The sequence below is a fragment of the Battus philenor genome, unplaced genomic scaffold, assembly GCF_028537555.1.
Source record: "Battus philenor isolate CCGP_79_NKW_IND1 unplaced genomic scaffold, ilBatPhil1.0.hap1 SCAF_3, whole genome shotgun sequence".
NCBI classification, from domain to species: Eukaryota; Metazoa; Arthropoda; class Insecta; order Lepidoptera; family Papilionidae; genus Battus; species Battus philenor.
This window is the reverse complement of record NW_027181693.1, coordinates 17,034,812-17,058,566: the sequence shown is the minus strand read 5'-3', so window position 1 is coordinate 17,058,566 and position 23,755 is coordinate 17,034,812. Positions and strand designations below refer to the sequence as shown.

At 33.8% G+C, this 23,755-nt stretch overlaps 1 protein-coding gene across 1 annotated transcript in view; it reads right to left on the bottom strand.

The window, feature by feature from the left end:
* Positions 1-973: 973 nt before the first annotated feature.
* The window catches only part of Corin (corin serine peptidase), a 69,441-nt gene continuing 46,659 nt past the window's right edge, over positions 974-23,755 (bottom strand). The window contains exons 11-15 of the mRNA XM_068770551.1: positions 7,539-7,719; positions 5,550-5,703; positions 3,548-3,671; positions 1,801-1,949; positions 974-1,174 (exon numbers count right to left, since the gene is read on the bottom strand). Coding sequence (XP_068626652.1) covers positions 974-1,174; positions 1,801-1,949; positions 3,548-3,671; positions 5,550-5,703; positions 7,539-7,719 — 809 coding nt within the window. The remainder of the gene's footprint in view (positions 1,175-1,800; positions 1,950-3,547; positions 3,672-5,549; positions 5,704-7,538; positions 7,720-23,755) is intronic.

Sequence of the window (23,755 nt, the reverse complement as noted above, 5' to 3'; positions counted from 1 at the left end):
ACATTTAAATAAAAGTTCCTTATGAGCTATTAAAGCTATTTCACTAGTTATAATTAATTGATTTATTTATATATTATTGTCAGTTATAAATATTGTCATTCGGCATAATAATTTTATATATTTTCTTTACTATTATCTTTAGTTTACATGAAAATATTCACGACAGAATTATTTGATTTGCATTCAAAAAAATGTTGTCATTTAAAAATATAAACCTATGTATATATAAACAACTGTCATTATTGTCAAAAGGATAAATACGTTTTATATTACTCGAAAGTGTTTCGTAAGAATATAGGGCGGTTCATTTCGTATCGCCGCACAAAGCAAGGATACTATAAAAGCAATCTTATATCATTAAACACCAAACATCAAAGAAACACGCTCTACAGGAACTAACGTATTTATTCTACACACGAGAAATAAAACATAAGGTTCATATATAAATATCATCTAAATTCTACACGAGATCGGAACAGATGACGGCATATAAACGTGATATCCTAGTGGAAATCGCTTTATAAGTGATATGTAAAAGTATAAGAATTCATTTCACTCTACACACTTATATATATAACATTAATGTGGGTAATTGTAAAATTTATCTTCCAAAAGGATATTATTGTCCTTCGATCATTAATTATTGTCATTATTTATGTCCGTGTATAAAATATATGTATAAACGTCAATTGATTATATCATTTTTTTTCGTCTACCCTCCATTGAATATTTTCTTCTTCTACCCTACAATAGGTTTTCGTATTCAATCATTTTTTTTGTCCGTTCGTGTTTATAATGCAGTGAAACATTGTCTGCCGACCTAGATACGACCAATCAATTTTGTTTTCAATAAGTCGTTGCGTTCAATTTTCTGCATTATTAACATGAACATACAAAACTCTTAATATTCCTCCCAAAATTACTTATTTTTCTAAATCAATTTTTGATCTTTACCGTTCCGGATGAACAGTTTTCAGGCATCATCAGATGGTGCACGTTCGTCGCTGTAGAGCTCTAGCTGACGCAGAATCCAGGGCACATACGTAGGAACGTAGGCGTAGACCCCGGGGAGACGTGGATGGGCACACTTGATACCCCAGGATACGATGCCGCCGACATACCAACGGGAAGGATCATCCGGGTCCTTGCATAACAACGGCCCGCCAGAGTCGCCCTAGAGTCAAGATAACATTAAATTACCCGTTATTATTGATTAATTTTGAGTACATCTATTTAAATAATATTAATATCAAAATTTAAAATAGAAAATCAAAATCAAAACCAAAAATGAAAGAACAATATCAAAAATTAAAATTGAAATAGGAATCAAAATTAAAAATCAATGTTAAAAATCAAAAATCAAAATCGAAATCACAATAAAAATTAAAATTAAAAATCAAAAATCGAAATCATAATCAAAATTAAAATAGAAATCATAATCAAATTTAAAATTAAAAATCAAAATCAAAAATCGAAATCATAATCAAAATTAAAATAAAAATTCAAATCAAAAATAGAAATCGAACATCAAAATATTCGAACAGGTTATTAAAAGCATTTTCGAATTAAAAGTCAACATCAAATATCGGCATTGTTTACCCTACAGGAAACTACCATCAGCTCGGAAGACAGTTCTGCTGCGATCCGTCGGGAAACTCAACGGTTGCTCTTTACGAATATAGTTTTATAAAGAGTGCGCGACAATAATTAGCTTCCTTAGTGAGCATCAACAACCAATAAATCAATATCAGTATAGTATTCCTGGAATATGCTAAAGGCTTTTATAATTGTACTATTTACCTGGCAAGCGTCTTTTCCTCCCTCTGGATAGCCGGCACAGATCATGCCCGCGGTGACGTTGAGGTCACGGTGCTCGAGCCACTGGTTGCACAGCTCCCGGCTCAGGACCGGCACCTCCACCTCGTTCACTGCGGGCTCGTATTCTGACACTGTCCAAAACATTTTACGTCTCATCACTATTCACCATCATTCCAATTGTACCACGCCCACAGCTGGACATAGGCTTCATCCAGAGGTTTCCGTTAGACCGGTAATAAGTGACGACAAATGTCTTCCAAGGACCTTAACAAAGTCATCTGTCCATCTCGTGATGCTAAATTCTTCGTGAGTCTAAATATTACAAAAACTGGTACATCAGAACACTAGGTCCATTACAGGAGAACTATGTTTTTATATACCGTTAATTGCTCCTATATACTTTTGTATAACAACTACAAAACTAGGAGAGTACGTATTGTTATATACCTTTCTCTATCGCACACATCTTCCGTCACTCTCACACAAACGACACGTGTGATTAGTTGTAAAGTAAGTATTGTGATTGGTTGTTGAAGTTAGTTCTAAGTAGCGGTATGTTATCGGTAAATGAATTTAAGTATTTAGATTCAGGTTTTACTTTTAACTCAAAGAGACTATTAGCCTGGTCGTAATCCAATTTTAAAAATATGTTTAAGTTACATCTTTCACAAGGATTTCTAAATATGTCTTTACGAAGGTTTTTTCTAAGAGACTTTTACTTTCATATAGAATTTTTTTTCTTTTTTCTTTTTCGTGAAATTTAATGCAAGCAAGTGACTTGCTCGTCAAATTTCATAAAATCTGTTTTCAACTGATCCCTACTTGGAGAGAAATATATTCATATAATATTCCCGTTTCTTAGCTTTGTGGTTCTGGATTCTAATAACTGTAACAAAGTAAGACTGCAAAAGGTTTTTATTTCATTCGTAGTAAACGTAATTAGATTTTTTAATAAAATTCCTCAAAAAAATTATTGGGCACCCATTTATAAACTTAAACAGATACCTTAAAAGTAAATTGACGGAAATAAGTGTATTACACAATAAATAAATAGTTAAATGATAAGAATCCTTGGTAGTGATGTCGTCTGATTATTTTGATTTCATTTAGGCTATACTAGATAAAGTGTATATGTATAAATCTGTATTGTTAAACTTTATTAAATCATGTGTTGTTATGGAGTTTCTTCCTGATTCTTCTATAACACCTTGCAAAGCAGAATAGAGTCAAAATTTAATAAATAGTAGGTTGATGATCAATAAGAGTTCTTTAAAAAGTTACAATGTTTAATAAATTAATTTTATCTTTATTTTTATATGACTGTATAAAGGTGGAAATCTCTTATAATACCACAGCTAATCGCTAATATTGTTAACCCTTTCCACTCCAAGGCTGTTATGTAGCATCGATAAAATTTAATTGAATTATAGTATCTTGCGATTCTAGAACATGTTTCATTCGTTCGTGATTCAAACATTTTAGTAACAAAAAACTTTCCTGTTTTAAAATTTTCCGCAAAAAGAAGTATTACACCATGTCGAATATCACTCGACAGTGGACCTTGTGGAACAAAATCAGTGTCGAGTGACACTCGACATTGGAGTGAAAAGGGTTAATTTCAAATTCAAGTCCACAGAACGCAGAGTTAAAATATTCGTTATCATATACACTCCTGGTTCAGGTGATCTAATACCAAGTGGTGGATGAATGAAATCCGATGATGACTTACTGTCCTTGTCGTCGCGTTTACCCCAGCCGATGACGGTGCAGAGGGTGCCGGGGGGTAAGGTGCGGTGCGCGGGTGGCAGGCACACCGGTGACAGCTGTTCGTGGTAGCGCACTCGTACCGCCAGCTGGAAGACCAGAAATTCAAGATTTTACATCACTATATGGTATAATATACAATACGATATACGATACAATCTCCTTCAACTTATCACGATGGGAAAGGTCGCTGGTAAAAGGAAGGTTGGTAGGAGAAAGAAGTCGTGGCTTCGTAACATTAGAGAGTGGACCGGAATCGCCAGCGCTGCTGAGCTACTACGCAGAACTAAAAATAAGGAAGAGAGCAGGAAACTGATAGCCAACCTCCACTAGTTGAAGAGGCACTTCAAGAAGAAGAATGGTATAATATACCCTGATGACTTTTCTATAATGAACACCATTACGGAATGCTAGTATATATCAATGTCACATGGTTATTTTAACATTGCGCGGCACATAAGTTGCAGTTCTGTTATACGAAGTCCATCATTGGTCGACAAGATGATTATTTTTGCTTCAGTAGGGAGTCGTTTGGCTGGTGAACTATAAAGGATCAAGTGGCAGCTTCATAAATTCATCGATGCAGGGGCGGCTTAACCTATAGTGCAGGGTGTGCAATGCACACGGGCGTCGCGGCATTCCCTGAGACAGCTAAGACCATCGTCTTGTTTCGCAACAGAGATGTGCTACAGGGATAAAAACAATGAGTTCTGCTGTCATAAAAAGAAAGGCCATAACTAATACCATACTGTAAGCTATACCTACTTATATAATAGCCTGTTGGAATATGAAAAAACTTTCTTGTTACGATGGTAAAGTTAATAGTTATAGCCGCGGGGGGGAGGGAGTCAGGCCTAGGGGTCGCCAGGGTTTCATTGCACACGGGCGCTACACGAGCTAGAGCCGCCACTGCATCGATGTAGCGAAAACGGCAACCATCGCAAAGATACTGATGTACAATCTGAGGATGGCAATATGTAGTAGTGTTGAGGAAGTGGTCGCACGAAACGTAATGTTAAAAACTACACATTGTTGACACTAATGATTTAAGAACTGTAATTTAAATTAGGAAATAGTTTAAGAGACTTAATGAACAATGTGACATGAAAACGAAAAAAAAATCATTACTAAATGTAATTATAAGAAAAAAGGCACGGACGCTAATGTCTGTGGGATAAGGAAAAAAAATAGCAGAATAGTAACTCATTTGTAGGCTTAAACAAGCTTATATAATATCTCTTTTGTAATTGAACTATGATATAATAAATTCAACAAACACTAACTGTAGTCATTGTTTCACCGCTGAAAGGATAATGGAAGGATATACCATAAGAGAGAGGTAAGATCTCTTGGTCCTTTGGTGAGAGTTGTACGGTCTCCTACTATTCAAGATATAGAGATACATCTTCCACTATTTATGAGTAAGAGAAGTGACATTGCTGCATTATTAAGAGAAGAAGATTGCCTGTATCCTATTCTCACTATCCATTTGGAAATTTTGACATTGTTCAAATGTCTTTAGTCCAAATAGCTCCTCTCATATATAGTGTAGCATTCACGCTCCATGTTGCTACAATATTTATAAGTTGTATTACTCACGTGTTTGAATTCAAATTTATATATTTAATGGAATCAGGCGTTACCTCGCGGAAGTCCATTCTAAGTAAGAAAAGGACCAATCTTTAGCCACTTCCGCACATGCAGTTGTAGTCGTGCAATAAAATGCACCGCCCGCCAGCCCGCTGATAAATGCGTATGCGGCAAATAATGCGAATCACACAACCACCACCGCCAAATCACTCAACACGTGTTTCACCCCTCCACGGGGCATCTTCAGGGGTTATGTTACACCGATTAGTGCCATTCAAATTTAAGTTTCGATTTTAATTCGAATGCTACTTAAGGAATGGGTGACATTTTTCTACTATCTATTTAGAGGGGAATCCCCTGAAAGACAGAGTTATTACCTGGAACAGTGCGATGTCGTTGTCATGAGCAACTCCGACGTTGTATAGCGGATGGGGCACGACACGGCGCACCTTCACCTTCTGCCCGTAGTACGCGTGGGAACGACGTCTTGTGATGCCGAGCTGAATCGTCCAGCCGTCGACGTCAGAGTGGCTACAAAATACATTTTTTTTTATCTAACTTAACATTCATTTTGTACAAGCTAGAAAATATATACATAGTTTCATAACACTAAAGAAAAAGTACAACAGATCTTATCACACGAGGAAATTTCTTCGAAGCAACCATAGTATGGATAAAGTAGAAGCATAAATAACGGGTAGTAAGAAAAAGTACAACAAATCTTATCACACGAGGAAATTTCTTCGAGACAACCATAGTATGGATAAAGTAGAAGCATAAATAACGGGTAATAAGAAGAAGTACAACAGATCTTATTACACGAGGAAATTTCTTCGAGACAACCATAGTATGGATACAGTAGAAGCATAATGAGTAGTTAACGTATATATAAAACATAAATACATATGTATATAGCATATATATTTGAAATAAATACGGTATAATAATCATATATTAATAATATTAAGTAAAAATATCAAACTGATTTAAATCGCATTTGTCTTAGAAAGAAAAAGAAAAAATAAACTGAATTGAAGCATAAATAATCATGTGTCTGGTAAATATTTCTTAATATTTTTCTTATAAATAGGTAATGTCATACCACGTCTGCCTGTAAGGTGGGAGATTTGGCCACAAACGAAGAAGAATGTGCCGCATTTTTAGTTTCATGTACCGTGAAGAAATTGAAACCTTGATATGAGATAAGAGGGAGTAAGGGAATTGAAAAGAATATTATAGAGCAGGTAAAGGATGTGAGCATTCCGGCGAAGCCTTATGGGTAACCAATTAAGCTTTGCGCAAAATTCCGAAACATGAAACTACTTTTATAATTATTACGTAACAATTGTGTCTGTAGATGGCCAGTAGTTTTCTCTCTTGATGTTTCAATTATATATATATATATATATTTGTAATTGAATATAATTTAATATATATATATATATATATACATATAATTTGAATATAGCGAGATATTGGGTATATATATATATATATATATATATACCCAATATCTCGCTTTGCGTCGTTTCGTCTTGCGTTTTTTTCGAAGTTGCGTCGCTGCTTAATTAGTACTAATTTTCAATGTGCGTCGTAAAATTTTCGAAGTTACGTTGTTTTGGGTTCGAATCTTTAATTTTTTTAATTTTTTTTTTCTAAAAGATGGCAACACTTGTTTATAATTGCGTCATGGCATCAAAACTCGACGATTCCCTTTCTAACTAAAAACAACGCAATTTGAATACAGTTATATTTACATTTTTTTTGCTAATGTTCAGTTTCAATTACGCAGTGTATTGTAATGTAGTGTGTGGTGGTATTTTTAAAAGAAAATAATAAATTTATATGAATTTTTACGTGTTGTTTCTGGTTACAAAAACGTGAATATTTTTACAATTTATTTATTGACATAGTTATATAATTTTTGTTTTTTAAATGTTTACTTTGTTCAATTTTCTTTTTAAAAAGTAGTATTTTTGTAACCCTGGAACCTATCTTCGATCTTTACATGGTTTGCTATAGAAAAACTTAATTCACTTTGCGGCGTTACAATTTGCGTCGTGTTTTTTTGGAACGTAACCACGACATAAAGTGAGGTATTATATATATATAATTCACAATTCATACAGTAAATATATAGATTTTCCACTGCTCACAGACAAGGATCCAGAGGATAGACAAAAGCGTCCTCTGCGTACCATAATACAACTTTGCGATCGACAATCCGCCTGCCAAGCGTGGCGATTATGGTATAAATATATATATATATATATATATATATATATATATATATATATATATATATATATATATATATATGTATGTATAAAGATAGAGTAAGTTAAAAATTATGGAAGATTACTTACTTGCCAACGCAATGCGATGCAGTCAGGACCCATTGGTCCGCAACCAGCACTCCTGCGCAATAGAACACCTCCTCAGGTCCACCTAAGATGGCAGCCAGGAACGGCCAGTCGCCGGGTGATGCCTCTACACCGCCGACAATGCGTTTTGAACTTCCGCCCACTGTCCGTCGCTTTCCGCACTCTGACAACAAACACAAACCTTTAACTGTTTTTATATGACTTGCTGATCCCGCAAACGTTGTTTTGCAAAAAAAAATAAAGTTTTTTATTAACAAATAAAAAATAAGGGTTGATCGTAGAGGGGTGAAAATTTAGGTTCGTATGTATTTTTGTATGCTGTATCATAATAAAATAAAAACCAAAAAAATTGTTTAAAAAATTAAAAAAAAATTTTTGGGGTGGACCACCCTTATCAATTAGGGGTATGGAAAATAGATAGTAGCCGATTCTCAGACATACTGAATACGCATGTAAAATTTGGTAAAAATCGGTCAAGCCGTTTCGGAGGAGTTCAAGTTCGAACACCGTGGCACGAGAATTTTATATATTAGATTTACAAAGAAAATAAAGCTAATTCGCTTATATATAGGCTGATTGGTTGGATGCTCTCCAATGTTATAAACAGACACCAAACTAAAACTGGAACATATTAAAATAAATAAATAATACGTACTTTTGACTACGGATGTGATAAATAGATTAATATTAAAATCGTTTATTTATTCACATCCCTGATCGATATGTAACAGTTTGCAGAAAATTGATTACTAAATAATCGATTCTCTCTATTTTTTTGGCCCCCGCTATTGGAGGCCTCTCGTACCCCTAATTAGTTGGGATCAGGGTCTTTGTTCACAAATAAGTTCTTCAGATTGTTCATCTTTATTCTTCACTCACTGTCATACTTCTCAATTTCTTTTATTCTTACCTTATTTCCATCACAATATTATTCATTTTGTTCTTTCATCCCTTTTTGCTTTCATCGCCTTCCTTCCACCATCTTATTACTCTTAGGTGGCTAGGTACATTTTTTTTATTCTTTAATTTATTATTTACATATTCTATTTTTTTATCAGTTTTTGGGTTGTGCTTTTTTAATACATTATTACACTTTTCTTATTCTTTTTTTCCTATTATTAATTGACTAGTCATTTTATGTGCAGTTTATTTGGTACCTACTTATCTATACTGTTTGATTCTCTCTTTAAAATAAATCGATTTATTGAATATCGATTATAATAATAAAATCGATTATTACAAAATTCAATTATATTTTCACATCCTTGGTTATTACTTGTAATAGGATTAGTACAACTCTAATTTTCTCATTCCATTTTCATTCATTTTCTTTTTTCTTTCTATTTAATTATTTCGTCCGCGTCTCGCGTGTCAATCAGTCGGATTAATTCGGAGTGGGCCGACGAGAGCAGAATAATTAAGTTTTCCAAATTACTGTTTTATTTTCACGACACTAGATGGAGACTCAGGTATTGAATGCTATACATATAAAATCTAAATTCAAAAATTCTTTATTCGACATAAGATGTTCCATCATTGACATCGTGTTAGGTCTGCCTGTGCATAAAAAATCAACGGAACCTTATTTTTTATTAATAATATAATATTATATAATTTTATATATTGAAGACATTACAGGCCATAGATGCCCACTGCAAGGGATAGATATCTTTGGGTGGATATACTATAATGAGAGAGGATGCTGCAGTCCATCCTCTGGAACCTTCTTTGAGAGTAGTAGCGGTGAATTATATATAAGACCATATTTCGGTAATCAAACCTGCGATATACAAATACAAGTCTAGTCTCTACCGCTCTGCTACCACTGCCCAAAAGCCTGGTAATCATACAATCGAAAAGGTCCCAAAAATAACGCTTACTGTCGCAACTTCCCTTGATAATCTCAGGCATTTTTTGGCTCTGATAAATAAAATACAGTCTTATTGCCGCGGCTTAAGAATCATTTTGTAAAAAACAAAAATAATATAAACCTTTGAAACATAATTTATTTAATGGATTCAGGCGTTATTTTGCGGAAGTCCATCTTAAGTAAGAAAAGGACCAATATACTACTATTGCAACTGCAACACCGCAGAGTGCACTTTGTGTTTGGCACTAATCGGTGGAACATTGCTGATGCGGATGCCCCGTGGAGGGGTGAAACACGTGTTGAGTGATTTAGCGGTGGTAGTTGTGTGATTCGCATTGTTTGCCGCACGCGCATTTAGATACAACAAGATAATCATATCGTAAAGCTGTTGTAATCCTATATAATTAATGCACAAAGTGTAAGAGATAAATGTACTAAAATATATAATAAAATGTAAAGTATAAGATTGTATCGCGGAAATAAAACCAGTGACCTACGACCTCAAGTTTCAATCCTTACAGCTGAGCTACCAGCATTCTAATAACCATTAAAACACAAAGTTATTGGACATTTTTAAACACAAAACTCGGGGAAAAGTATTATATTTCATATTTTATATTACAGAAAGAATGACAGCCTTAAGGTTGTGGAGTTGAGACTACGGATCAGAATATCTAAAATCGTTCGAAGGTTCTGCAAGACAGGCCGCTTCCAACACGTCTTGTTGAAAGGCTTTGGAGTAGGTGTACGTCCAGGAAGGAATATTTATATATACAAATATATATATAATATAATATTTATATATATATATATACAAATGAAATCAAGCCCTATATTTTATTGGGCTTATTTAAAACATAAAAAGTGTTTGGTACGATAAATAATAATGACTACGTTTTTAATGATAAAAAACATCATATAGTTATGGTGATAATTTGTAAGACGTCGCAGAATCCTAATAACGACACCATCTGCTCGCTAACGACCAATTTTATTGATTAAAACACGAATAGCTTGCGTGCGTTGCATTTTGATATCTATGGCATTAAGAATAACATTCGTTTTCCTTTCACAAATTCCAACGATTATATATTCATGAGGTTTTAGATATTCAAGAATATTTCGTACGTTCGGAAAAAAAATTGAATCTATAAATTGAAAATATTGTCGATACGAGTGTCATAAATATATATATGTGTGTGTGCGTGTGTGCGCGTATGTGTATGTGTGTCTATTGGGTAAGCACTCTCGTTGCACTTTCCAGAGTATATATATATATATATATATATATATATATTTATATATACTTGACATATATATATATATATATATATATATATGTCAAGTATATATACATATATGTTACATACATATAGAGTATATAAATTTAGTTTTAATTATTCATTTAACATTAATAATAATTGCTATAATTTTTTGAACAATTTCTCAGTTTCTTCCTGCGATATCTGTAACATCATCTCTCCGTCTTTATTATGGCCGATCAACTTTTTTATCAATTTGAATTTACCATTTCGTTGGCAGCAGTTTCCACCTTGTATATTTATCTTGCAACTTGTTCCATCTCCACTGATCATCTAGGCATCTGATTGTTTTGGCCTTATCAAGACTATGCTTCCTTCTATCGGTCCTTGCATGGTCTTTCTACTGCTTTTTACTCTACCAGTAAAAGTCGTTGTTTGACTACCATAGACTAAAAATCACACATTACAGTCCATGGACGCCCACTGCAAGGCAATGCCTCTCACAAAGATATCTATTGGGGAATATTCCATAATCGCCATACACTGCAGTTCATCTTCTGGAAATTTTTTTGCAAGCAGCAGCGAACCCGCTACCTATGATCACAACTCTAGTCTTTACCGCTAAGCTATCACAGATAAACAATCTGAGAATTACACAATGAAAAGCTTCCAAAAAAAATAATGCTTTCTGCCGCAACTTCTCTTAAAAATGTCTGTCATTTTATTTGATACCCGATAAAGAAAATACAGTCTTATCACAACGGCTTAAGAAACATTCTGTAAACTAAAATAATATTTAACATTGAAATATACAATTTCTAACGTAATCCTCTTATGTTCGACGAAGAAAAAGTTTTTCAGTTTCAATAACGTTTTGTGGTTTTTTCAATGTAATCACATTTGTCGATATGTTTTAACACCGGTGTACAATAATATATCATAATTGTAGAAGTAGAATGTAGACCACGAGCTACAAGACGCGACTTGGCTAGGCTTCCCAATAAATGAATTCACGACATAATGAAGATCCTGGGAAGTCACAGGATACAGGTAGCGCTAAACCGGTCTTCGTGGCGATTTTAGCGAAGGCTTATTATGGCTTTAGGTTACAGGCTCACATCGACAGGAATATTTTTTAAATATCCAAAGGTTAATAGTAATTGTTGACAGAGGAAAATTCCTGTCTTGTTGATGTGTAATACTTTGATCAAAAAGTAAGGTGAATTTGTTAATAAAACATATATTCTTTATTAATTCTAACAAATAAATTTCATTTCTTTTAAAGTTATCCAGTTCGTTAAAAGGCACTTTTACCTGCGCTTTTTCTAGACCACGAAACAGTCTAAATATTCTTTTTAGGTATAGCCTTCAAGGCTTTCTTCCATTCGGTTTCTATGTCTCCATTATGTCAAAACGGTGTCCACGCATCAGCGTTTTCAATTTGCTGAATAGAAATCGCACGGAACCAAATCATCTGAATATATTGGTTCCAGAACGATGGGAGTCGAGTTTTTGACGCTTTTTTTTTACAAAAAAATTTAGTTGGAACTACTAAAGATTTACCTTTAGACAAAATTAAAACATTTGTAAATAAATATGCGTAACTCGGATATAATTAAACCTTTTGACAGTCAAACGCTTGACAAATGTTATAAACAGTGCTACCAATATAGGAAAAAAAATGACCCCCTTCCTAATGTTAAATAGTTTTAAATGACAATTTCACTTTACTTTTTGATCACTGTTGAAGTTATTGAACCGCTTAAGCATACAAATATCTAATAAATACATTTAAAAAACTTTTAAGTTAAACGGTTTTTTGATACCCATATTGTGGTGGTTGTGGAAAAATATGTACCTAGTCTGCCATATTGGAACGGCGTCCATCTTGAATTTTAAATTTTGACATAATCATCGTGTTTTACTAGTGTAGCCCTTTCATTTGATACCAATATTGAGGGGGTTTTCTAATTTTGACCCAAATAAACAAATTCCGTACGGGTCGAACTAAATAAAACCGTTTAAAAATGCTGTTGAGGTATAAGTATAATATAAGATATTTAAAAAACTGTGTTGTATTAAGGCTCATGGATAACAGAAATAATGTAATTCATAGGGTTATTGGCATCACGCTTTTTAAGGACACTTATGGTGCACGCTATCCAAAAATCAATGGTGTCACAGATTATAAATAAACCAGTGATTATGTAGTAAAAAAAAGTGTTTAATACGGACATTGTGTCGATCTTTTGGGGAATGCCTTTGCCGTTTAGTACGGCTATAGGTTGATATGATTTTACGAAAATGAAAATTAGCTATTATTTACTATTCATCCTTGCAGACTTTGGTTTGTCGCATTTGAATAAAAAATAAATACAAATAACATATTTAATAGTGATAATATAGTAATAAAATCTTCCGTAAAAAACGATATAACTTCGGAATTTTTGGTTCCTAATCTAATATATCATTTATATAAAGGTCATTAATTAAAACGGGCACTTATGGTTTATGTTGCTACATTTTTATTAAACCCCTAGAGGTCCAAGGTTAGGTTTTGGCAGCTCATAAATTGCCGAAACTGAGACGAATAATTGGATGCATTTATAACTCACGACTTTTAGTTAAAATAATATTTTTTTTCTCTAAATTACTTTTCCAATACAATTCAAGTTTTCGTCTTCAAAAATTAAATAAATCATTTATGGATTTTACTGGAAAAATTTAAAACCAATATTAAACACATGTGGCGAATGCCCATATACTCCACTGGGAGAAGGAACCGGGTGTGACAGCCGGAAACAAGAAGAATTGACAGATGGTCATGAAACAATGTCGAACATATAAAATATAAAACAAGAAATAAATACCACTTGCACACAGTAAGAAGTTTATATTATTTCAACAAGAATAACGCTCACACACATATAATTGAAAAAAAGTATATTATTCTATCAAAGAATATTATATTAATGTTAATGCGTGGAATTAAATGTTGTTGATGCTCACTCAGAAGGAATTCTTCATCAAAATTTCTGCTTAAAAATTAAATATCTCACTTAAGTCACAAGGTGTATGTATGTACAATAAAAGTACATAAACAATTTTAAATCTAGCACTGGAGATATTAAAAACCAACATTAAAAAAATATTGTTGAATAAAGTATATAATTTTATCCAAGAATACTACACTGATGTTAATGTGTGGAATTAAATGTTGTTGATGATACTCATGAAGATAATTTATTGTCGCGCGCTCTTTATAAAACTATATTTGTAAAGAGCAACTGTTGAGATTCACACCGGCTCTCAGCAGAACTGCCTATGGAGCCAGAGATAGCTTCTTGTAAGACTGATAATACCGACATATTATGTTCATTGACGATTCGAAAGCGCATATTTGAATTTAGAATATTTTGATTTTGATTAATTTAGACCTATACCAAAGTTCGTCGCTGCGATCAATAAGCAATAAATTTAATGCAACTATAAAATACTAACAAACCTTTTATCATCAAATTAAAATATTGAAATGAGTCTTTGCAATCTAAAAACCTGTTAAAGCTGAAGGTTTTACAGGTTGAAGTCTCATTTATCATTTTATTAACTGATACACGTCCAATATTAAGCAAAGGCCTCTGTGTTAGATCACCACGACGATCTTCGCTGCCGCTGTCGTTGACTTTGATCACCTAGTGGGACATCTACCCACGACGCGTTACTTATTAACCTTCTATCTTAAAGAGCGACAACGAAAGTCGCTCTTCATTTTTCAGATATCTCGATAAGTTAATCAAAGATGTTATATATAGGAATAAATAAGGTTGTGTAAGATCTAAACATATAGAATATAAGTTAAATGAATAAATGAATGTAATAGGGGATATTAAAAAAATTTTGAATATATAAATTAGACCAAAGAAATTGAGAGTAAGGAAAAATTTTAACTGCGATACTGTGGAAATTGTGGAAGAGAGTGAGGCGATGAATGAAAGGAGGACCAGAATGAAAAACAGACAGACAAAAGAGTGAAAGAAAATACGACTCAACGAAGAGGAGAATGAAAGTAAAGAAATAATTGAAAATATTATTAAATTGAAAAATAAAGTCCCTGTACCTTTCAAGAAAGGGGTGGTAAAAAAACTGTAATCCCTGAATAAAAAAAATTGTGAAATAAGTCTTGTTATTCATATATATCTAGAAACGCTTAACAGTATGCTCAAATTAATAAGTCGTATCGTAGCCGCATCGTAACGTATAAAGGCGACCATTAGTACAATAGTTGAGCAAATATATTGCGGTACCCTAAAGTCATTTTTCATTGTCTACCTGGGAAAGACGACGTGGATGGAATACTCATGGTACTATTTACGACGGTGTTAGAAAACGACTAGGGTATATTAATACTGTAATGTTTTTTTTTTTTATTTAATTGACAATATAGATACAGGTTGATTGATAATTGATGTAAAAGCTATAAAAGAGTGATTGTATAGCTCACTTGCTGTCGATTAATGCACATACATACACACACACACACACACACATATATATATATATAAATAAGTATATATTTATATATATACATATATATATATATATGTATATATGTATATATGTATGTAATACCCTGTCCTAAATTCCAAGGTTTAAGAAATAATTGTTATCATAACGATAACTTATACAGTACCTGGCAATAAATATTGCACATCGACCTTTGGAAAGAGACATTCGACTCGACTATCTCTGTCCCACACCACCTATGTGACGTTTTGTCAGTCGTTGTATTTCGTGCACAGAGATAACGCTCTACGAAACCGAAATTAGCCGATTGTCTCTTTCCAAAGTTCGATGAGCAATATTGGTTGCCGGGTACTATATATATATATATATATATATATATATATATATATGTATATATATATATATATATATATAGTTAACTATAAGACCGTATAGATATTTTACTGCCAAATACTCGTATTATTAGCATATCGTAAAAACATTCAAGCTTGACAAATGAGCTATGTATTCATCCCTTAAAAGTCTAACACCTATAATCATCCTGTATAAATGCACATACATAATGTCCTGTATATAATTTGGTACTCCGAAGTCGGTTGGAATACAACTCTACCTATATTTTAGTAAATAAAGCGTTAACACGTTCACTGCGGCTTGAGGTCGATTCAGCCTCATAGTAGACTTTGCACTGGTGCGGCGCGTAAAACTCGTGTTTTCTCTCTAGTGCGGCGGCTGTTTACACTCAACCGTATGAGGTATGACAAAGACAAATATAGCTTTCTTTATGTCTGCGAAGAATTGACTCAATATTGTTAAAAAAATGATTGAAACATGAGGCAGAAAAGGCCTCAACCGCACTACTAGGAAGTTCAGCTTGAGGCTGATTCGACCTCAGCCGCACCAGCTGAAAGTTCTTCAAAATTGGGCCCGCAGTGAACGTGTTAAGTAAACAAGAAGTAAGCGGGTGGACGCAATCTGTTTTTCTTAATTATAGACACGACGGGGAAGCAAAAACTTTAATTATGTTTACGCAAGCCTCACTGCGGGCACAGGCTGTGACGGCAGGTGGAAGGTGGATTAAGTTATAGTAGATTGACGAATTAAAAAATTCTGTTTATAATTTTTCAGAATATATTACTTTCAACTGTATTTTATTATCCCAACGCTTTATTTATTTACTTTATTGGAGATAGTAACAAAAGGCAGTAAGAAAGTACAAAATTAGAAGCTTAGAAATATAAAATTTGTTACGGCTGTTACCTTATAACTATCTCACTGAGAACATATAATGATTTATAGTAAAACAATGAAAAAACAAATAAAAATAAAAACATTACTAAACAAGGATCAAAGACTATGGTTTATATATTTATATTATATCTATATTATGGTTTAAATTGCATTGTATGTAATCAATAATTTCGAACTAAATTGTTTTTTAAAAGATACAAGAGAGCACGAGAATATATCAATATCACTAATATATGAATTGTGGAGGTCGCATATTCTTTATAAGGGTGCACGTTTACCGAAATTTGTCTTAGTCTTTGATAAAAAAAGAAAGATCTAGAACGCGTTGTTGCTGCAGGAATTCGAAAGTTTACTTCGGACAACAGTTCCGAACAGTTAACATTGCCATCACAAATATTTTTAAGTGTAGTGGCGTCCATTAGAGAACGTCGACCCTTCAATGATAACATTCGGTATCTGTTTAAAAACATTTTATAAGAATCCCGGGGGCAATGCATTCGGGAGTTCAGAATACGGAGGATTTTTTTGTACTCTTTCAATGGGAATTATTATTATGAATTTATGGGAAGATTGCAAGATCAAATTTGAAATAGGTTCTGGGGAAGAACTAATATCACCAGCGTAGATTGAAGAATTGATCGTCTGTATGACAGGACAAATCGCTCGTGTATCCGACGGTCATTGGGCTGAAAGATAAAAGTGTCTAAACGCAACATACGTTGACCTCCGCTTTTTTGACCCCATATTGGGGATCTCTCGTTCACCTCTGTCTTGGGAGTGACAGGGACAAAATTTTTCAGTAATTTCTTTTGTTTAACACTTCTCTTTCTTTCGATTTGATGTTTAGTTCTTTTCCTATCTTATTTAATTCTCTATACAACCTTTTTGATTATCTCATTGCAACTTATAAAAAATGCTGGGCGATATTCGTCATCGCACGTTCAAAACGCAGGTCCATAGCTAGGAACACCGACGATTAGTTATTTACATTATCTTTCAAAGTAAGAAAAGGACCAATATTTAGCCACTTCCGCACATGCAGTGGTAGTCGTGCAATAAAGTGCACCGCCCGCCAGCCCGCTGATAAATGCGTATGCGGCAAACAATGCGAATCACACAACAGCCACCGCCAAATTACTCAACACGTGTTTCACTCCTCCACGGGGCATCTTCAGGAGTTATGTTACACCGATTAGTGCCAAACACAGAGTTACTGCACGACTACCACTGCATGTGCGGAAGTAGCTAAATATTGGTCCTTTTTTTACTTAGGATGGACTTCCGCGAGGTAACGCCTGATTCCATTAAACATTATCTTTCAGTCTCGTATATTTTCACATTGAATTTATACTTTGTCTTTCATACTTCGTAACGCTTTTCCGAAATTTTCTATTTTTAATTTTTATTTTAAAACTCTTTTATACGATACAACATGATTTGCTGTCAAAGTATAATGTACCTAATCCAGAAATCAATTGTTTCAGAAATAATAAACATCGTAATCATAATATAGTAAGAAAATTTTCAAAATTAATATTACTACATATTATAAATAATTTATTTTTAATTTCTATCTCTGCAGATTGTAATACTAGAAGTTACTGGCCTGTCGCATTCCAATGGAATAAATAAATGATTATATCATATTTCAGAACCATCACCTTATACAGGATGATTTGAAAAGGTGTAAAAGGTTTAAATCTTTTTGCAGCCAAATAAGATGCAGGTTTACCTTTATAAAGTTTTTGTTCTATCATTTATATAATTCGCATATTAAAAATGAACAAACGGAAAAAGCTTATTATTATTTGATAAACCTTTATTTAAATGACAGGAATCCTTGGCAGTGATGTCAGATGATTATTAGGATATCATTTAGGCTATATCTGATAAAGAGTGTCTGTATAAATCTGTATTAAACTATTAAAATATGTGTTGTTGTGGAGTTTCTTCCTGCTTCTTCTTCACAACTAAAATACCTCGCCAAGGAAAGTAGAGTCAGAAAAGAGTTCTGTTAAAAGTTCCTATTTTGAACAAATTAATTTTATCTTTATCTATTAAGTGTATAGATACATTTAAAAAACTTTTAAGTTAAACGGTTTTTCGATACCCATATTGTGGTGGTTGTGGAAAAATATGTACCTAGTCCGCCATATTGGAACGGCGTCCATCTTGAATTTTAAATTTTGACATAATCATCCTGTTTTACTAGTGTAGCCCTTTCATTTGATACACATATTGAGGGGGTTAAGGAAAAATATGTAATCCGCCATTTTGTGTCGGCGGCCATCTTAGATTTATAATGTTATTGATTTTATTATATTGTATTGTCATCTAAATTAAATGTGTGTACCAAATTTCAGATCAATCTGACAACTGGAAGGTGCTTAAATTTCAATTTCTAATTTTGATCCAAATAAATTCCGTACGGGTCGAACTAAATAAAACCGTTTTATAAAAAGAATTTATAGACATATAGTCGAAATAAAAACGTTATATGTATATATAAACAAATAAATATATTTACATACTTAACTACATTAATAATAAACGTATAAATTTGAAATAAATGAGAAGAAGCATTAGTAGAATGATATAAATTTTCCTCTTGCGTGACAAGTTCTTATCAATAGGAGTACGTCGTAAAAAATCCTCCTATCGTGACAGCGCCGACACAAGTCTGGGGGGAACCCCCTCATTTACCCGTCGAGGTTTAAATGAAAACAAAAATTAAAGTTACCGGCCTATACTCTGTAAATTCAAGCAAAAAGCGCTTTAGCCCAGAGTCACCGACACGCCGTTCAGTGCTTCAGCGGTAGAATTATGTTTGCTTACTTATAAAGAGTGTTTGGTTTTTTCATTATCATTATCAGGATTCATGCATGCGTTCATGCATTTGTTTTTACATTTATGTTCAATATTTCTGTAATATTTTTTCTTGCTAATGTTTTCATCAACATCTCAGTCATTAGCCGTCCATTATTGGACATAAGCTTCCCACATAGATTTGAACCTGTTGTCAGGCGGCTTACATCTAGCATCCTACGCTATATTCGCTGGTCTGTAGTTTCCAGTCCACAACCTTAAGGCTCCAGTGTCAATTTGTTCTACGCGCTATGTGGCCTGTCTATTTCCATTTATACTTATCAATTCTTTGGACTATTTAGGTTACTTACCATCATTCACCGTTCAGTCCAAGTCGCCGAAATGAAGATTCTTCGGTCAATGTACGGAGTAACGAGACTCGATAAAACACGCAACGAGTACATTCACGGTAGCCTCGGGGTACGTGACATCGCCGATAAGCTACAAGAAAGTCGGCTTAAATGGTACGGACACGTAAATAGGAGATCTCCTGAATACATCGGGAATGTCGCTATGGATCTAAACATTTCTGGGTCCAGAAGAAGACGGAAAACACGATGGGCAGATACCATAGCGAAAGACATGACTACCTGCAAAGTTTCCGCGAACGACGTGTTCAATCGTGGTAGGTGGAGAAAGAAGATAAGGAAAGCAGACCCCAACAGATGGGATTAATAATGCTCAGGACAGAGAGAGTGACTACCATGTACAGAATTCCTGTATTCTGATTAGATTTAGAAGAAAAATTCCTAAATGTATTACATTATTATTACGAAACATTAAAGTGAACTTGAACACTTGAAATATACGAGGTTTTTTTTTATGGCCCCCGCTATTGGTTTTAATTTTTTGACATAATTTTTTATTTTCTCTCTCTTCTTTCATACTTTACTTTCTCTTTCGGTCTATTATCTATCTTTCATGCTACATTTCTGCTTTCTTTCCCTTTTGCTCTGTTTCGCAAGATTCATCGATGTGACGAATACGCCAACAGCACAGACACTGGCGCACAACCTGAGGATAGCAATATGGAGTAGGTATGAGAAAGTGGTCGCACCAAGCATACGAAACCAATGATTTTTTTCAAAAATGGTTTACGATTTAAGTTATATTAAGAGTATATATATATATTAAGAGGCTTAGCAAGCACTGTAACATGCAAAAAGGTAAGATTTTTTTTCTGAAATATTATACGTAAATGTGAAACAAAGACATGAACGTTAATGTCTGTGGAATGAAAATCTTAGTACAAAAAAAAATTACAATGTAGTTAGAAAAAGTGTTATCAAAATTCGTATTACTATATATTAAAATTAATTATTGTATATTATCTTTTATTGTACATTTCGTATCTAAGTTTTTGGCCTGTAGCATAATATGCAGGATGACGTGACAAAGGTGGAACTTTAAAGTTTTTGGCTGACAGATCAGCAATATATTCACAACCTAAATCATTTACATCTGTTATCAATCATCCTGTAGATTAATAACTTAAAGTCAAGGTTGAAAAATAAAAATTATTTATGATAAACTTGTTAATATTTCAGTGTTGTTAAAGATGTAAAATGATTCAATTGAATATGTCGAATAAATAGAAATTCAATTGTGGAAACTGTAGGAGCATGGTTGACAAGACGGATAACTATGTTATAAGCTGTCTTCATTAGTTTTTGGGTGTCGACTATCTTGCCTTGCTTTCTTGATAAAACTCTCCTTTAAGGGACTTTAATAAATACATTATAATTAATTGTACGAAATAAAATATGGCCCGATTTATCCAATCAGAATCGAATAAACTTCGAGCAGTTTAAATATTTCAACTTACGACGTCGTAACTTCCGAAGCGACTAAGCGATTCGGTCCGAGCGAACGTGAAACTTTGGAATTACGTTTGAAATATAATAACAAAGTTATTAATTCATTACAAAGTCACAGTATTTCAACGAAACGGATTTAATTCGAGTTTTCCTGTCGCCGGAATCTGTGTGAAAGTTCTTCGATTCGAAATCAATTTTATACGGACGATCCGAAGTCTCTCTCCTTTGATCTACTTTTAAATACTGGAATATTCTGGATAAATATATTTGTTTAATAAGGTCGAGTTAAGTCAGGATGTTGGCAAGCAGGACCAGTTTTCGTGTCATATTTGGGAGAGACTTATGCCTTGCAATGGGCATCCATTCGATGTAAAGAAGAAACATAAGTCCAGTGGTAGAAGATTGAGACTTTCGAACGTAGGTCGCAAGTTAGATTCCCAGAATGCAATCTTATATAATTCACACCTTTTACATTAATAATATAGAATTGCCATTGCTCATAAATGACCATAATACCAAATTGCAATCGCTAACACGTCTAACAAGCGTGGCAGTTATGGTATATTTTTAGAGAAGGTTCATTAGATATTTAAGAAACCTTTACACTATCTCTCCAAAATTATTAAATGAGTTTAAATTTCAATAAAAATATATTATTATCATTTTAGCACTACTTTTGGACACAACCCTCTTAGGCCTCCAAATAACCGGATGGAAGTGGCCTGCAACCTTAAGGCCTTGTCAGCCTTGTGTTCTGCTCATTATTTGGCTTGCCAACTTGCAAGGCTATATCATCTACTTTTGTTAGTTTATTTACCCTATCATTTCTAATTGAACCCAAAAATACAAAAAGATACCTCGTATTTTTTTAAACTAGCAAGTTTTTCATTCCACTGCGTCCGAAAATAGAACAATGTATACACCGCTACAAGAATTTCACATGGAATTTCGACGCACCTGGCATTTGAAATTTAAAATAAAGCGACGTACATCTCTCTCGGCGTATATTTGAATAAACTATATAACATAAGAGAGAGAGAGATCGGGCAGAGTCATTTGTGTAAAACATTCCGACGCGACGACATTTTGAAAAAAAAAATTTGTTTTTTTACACAACTTACACTGATGCAAAAGTTGCATTTGTTTCCGCAAATTCAAGACGGCAGATTACTTAATACACATATCCTAAAACCTTTATTAAATAGCGAAGTTGAAAGGTTATCTATGTATCTGTGGAGCCTGGTTTTAAGTTACTACATCCTACACGTCTTCCTTGAAAGGACCTATTAAAATTTAATAGTGCCTGAGAAATCCGAATCTCGAACAGGTCAGTTGCTACTGGTTGACATTGAGACATGACAGAGCAATTCTTCGAGCTACGTCGGAGATCTTAGTTCTTTTATGATTCGATGCTCTCTGAGTTACTTTGAGCGTTTTTATGAGGACCGCCATAACCATATCTTGGATCCGTATGTCATCATCAGCAACACATATTTGTCAAAGACTTATGTCTCCAAACGTTGCGGTATTTTAGACGAGAAAAGTTTTCAGAGCTTCCTGAACGTTACCAATTCACGTTGGTTGGTAAGTGATCTCTTTCTCTAATTTGGACTTATCAAGCTGGACAGTGCAACTTCAAGAGTAGCACCTCAGAATACTTGAGTAGACAGGACATGAATATTGGACGCTTTCGTCTTGTGCCTGTTTATTTTAAGGCCTACTTCTCCGGAGGCTCCACTGTAATCATCGACCATTGTACCCAGGTCCAAGATCTCAGCCATTACGACTATATCACCGGCAAACCGAAGGTGAGTGATGTGGTGTTTATATTGATGCCTGTGATTACATTCAGGTAATAAGTTATTTAACACGTTCACTGCGGGCCCAATTTTGAAGAACTTTCAGCTGGTGCGGCTGAGGTCGAATCAGCCTCAAGCTGAACTTCCTAGTAGTGCGGTTGAGGCCTTTTCTGCCTCATGTTTCAATCATTTTTTTTACAATATTGAGTCAATGCTTCGCAGACATAAAGAAAGCTATATTTGTCTTTGTCATACCTCATACGGTTGAGTGTAAACAGCCGCCGCACTAGAGAGAAAACACGAGTTTTACGCGCCGCACCAGTGCAAAGTCTACCATGAGGCTGAATCGACCTCAAGCCGCAGTGAACGTGTTAAATTGATGCCTGTGATTACATTCAGGTAATAAAGTTATTTAACAAAGACAATATGTTATCGGAAATGATGTACATATTTGTATTATTCAAATAAATAAAGATTCGCGACGACTTAATTGGATAAGAGAAACGTTTTGTCATTTTGACACGGAAACAGAATTACGTCACATTATTATTATTCCGCTAATGTGAGACGTCAACAGGGAAGTTGATGGGGTATCTTTCCACTCGTAATGACAACAGATAAATAAGAATTTTTTTGACAAATTTATGGGTAGTTAAATAATGTTAATTTCAAGTGAACTTACAAAGCTTTTTTTTCTCATAGCATTTGACTTAAATTATTATTTCACAAAACATTTATATGAGCTATTCATCATTTATATAAAAGCTTATATGAATAACATATACACAAAATATACAAATTGCGTGAATGT